The sequence below is a fragment of the Sciurus carolinensis genome, chromosome 11, assembly GCF_902686445.1.
Source record: "Sciurus carolinensis chromosome 11, mSciCar1.2, whole genome shotgun sequence".
Lineage (NCBI taxonomy): Eukaryota > Metazoa > Chordata > Mammalia > Rodentia > Sciuridae > Sciurus > Sciurus carolinensis.
Genome location: NC_062223.1, coordinates 15,676,490 through 15,678,087, shown reverse-complemented (window position 1 = coordinate 15,678,087; position 1,598 = coordinate 15,676,490). Strand labels below are relative to the sequence as shown.

The 1,598-nt window shown below is 42.7% G+C and overlaps 1 protein-coding gene across 1 annotated transcript; it reads right to left on the bottom strand.

Moving 5' to 3' along the window:
• Positions 1 to 344: 344 nt before the first annotated feature.
• Positions 345 to 1,295, bottom strand: LOC124959039 (olfactory receptor 1440-like). The gene has a single exon (XM_047517692.1). It carries the CDS (start codon positions 1,293 to 1,295, stop codon positions 345 to 347), a length of 951 nt encoding a protein of 316 aa, XP_047373648.1.
• Positions 1,296 to 1,598: the final 303 nt, after the last annotated feature.

Here is a 1,598-nt window from a genome sequence, read left to right as displayed (position 1 = left end):
GAGAAAGACCAATGACCTCGTGTTCAGTCCCATTTCTTTTGGCCTGCAATCTGAAGTTCCGAAAGAATGCAAAGGTCAAAAACCAAAGAACGGAAGGTTGGCCCTTCATAAAAATTGATATATTAACTGCCTTGTGGAGTCATTGCTGGTATAGGAGAGGAAAGTCAACTGTCAAGACTGAAAGAGCCATGGGATTTGCATGGCACTGAGCCAGTCCCAGAGTGAGATGGGTTGGCTTGGAATTCTGCCACAGCATCAGCGAGGCTGAATCACATTAAATGCATTTCCCTTGAATAGTCTAGAAACTTCCAGTCAGCAGGGTCATTAGTCTACCAGATCTTGAATTAACGGTGGCCATGGAAAACCACTTTCTTCTTCTTACACCTCTTAAGAGCATCTTTAATTTCCTTGTTCCTCAGACTATAAATCAAAGGATTCAACATAGGAATCACCACTGTATAGAAAACTGACGCCATCTTGTCGTAGCCCAGAGCATCATCAGAGCTGGGATGCATATAGACAAAGAGCCCCGATCCAAAAAAGAGAGTAACTGCTGTCAAGTGGGAAGCACAGGTATTGAAGGCCTTGGACCTGCCTTCCACTGACCTGATCTTCAAGATGGCGGCAATGATATGACCATAGGAGACCATGATGACTAAGACAGATGTCACACCAAAAATCACTGCTATCACAAACTTCATGACATGCAGGGAAAAGGTTTCAGAGCAGGATAGGACCAATAACTGAGGCAGGTCACAAAAAAAATGGTTGATGACATTGGGTCCACAGAAATTGAGCTGAAGTAAAGCACACAGTTGGATCAATGAACCAAAGATGCCAGTCACATAGGCTGCCACCACCATCTGCCCACAGAGGGTGGGGGACATGACGGCTGTGTAGAGCAGGGGATTGCAGATGGCAGCATACCGATCATAAGCCATGGCTGCCAGAAGGCAGCACTCAGTCAGACCCAGGCTAGAGAAGAAGAAGTACTGTAGGGTGCATCCCAGGAAGGAGATGGATCTGTGCTTCTGGAAGAAGCCTAAGAGCATCTTGGGGGTTGTGGAGGTAACATAGAAGAAATCTAAGAAGGATAAGTTGCTGAGGAAGAAGTACATGGGTGTGTGAAGGCAGGGGTCCATCCTAATTAGGACCAGGAGGCCCAGGTTCCAGACCACTGTTGAGAGGTAAGTTCCCAAGAATACCATAAAGAGAACAGTCTTGAGCTTGGGAAAATCTGAGAATCCCAGAAGGATGAATTTAGCAATTATTGTATGATTCCTTCCTCCAGTCATTATCTTGGAACTTCTTAAATCTGCAGAAAGGTACTTGGGTTAAAAATGCACTACTTTCACATTATGAAACATCCTTATTTTAAAAGAGTTTCATAGATTTAGACAAATGTTTATCAACAGTCATGCTAACTTTGATAATATAAAATTTATTTTTAAAACTAGTTTTCACCTACTCTTAATGATTTGCGTTGTGGTCTTGCATTTTTTTCCTAAACACACATACCCACAAACACAGAGAGGTTGCCAAACTTTTGTCTAAAAAATAATGCCAATTTACGATACAATCAAGATTTTCTGACAATA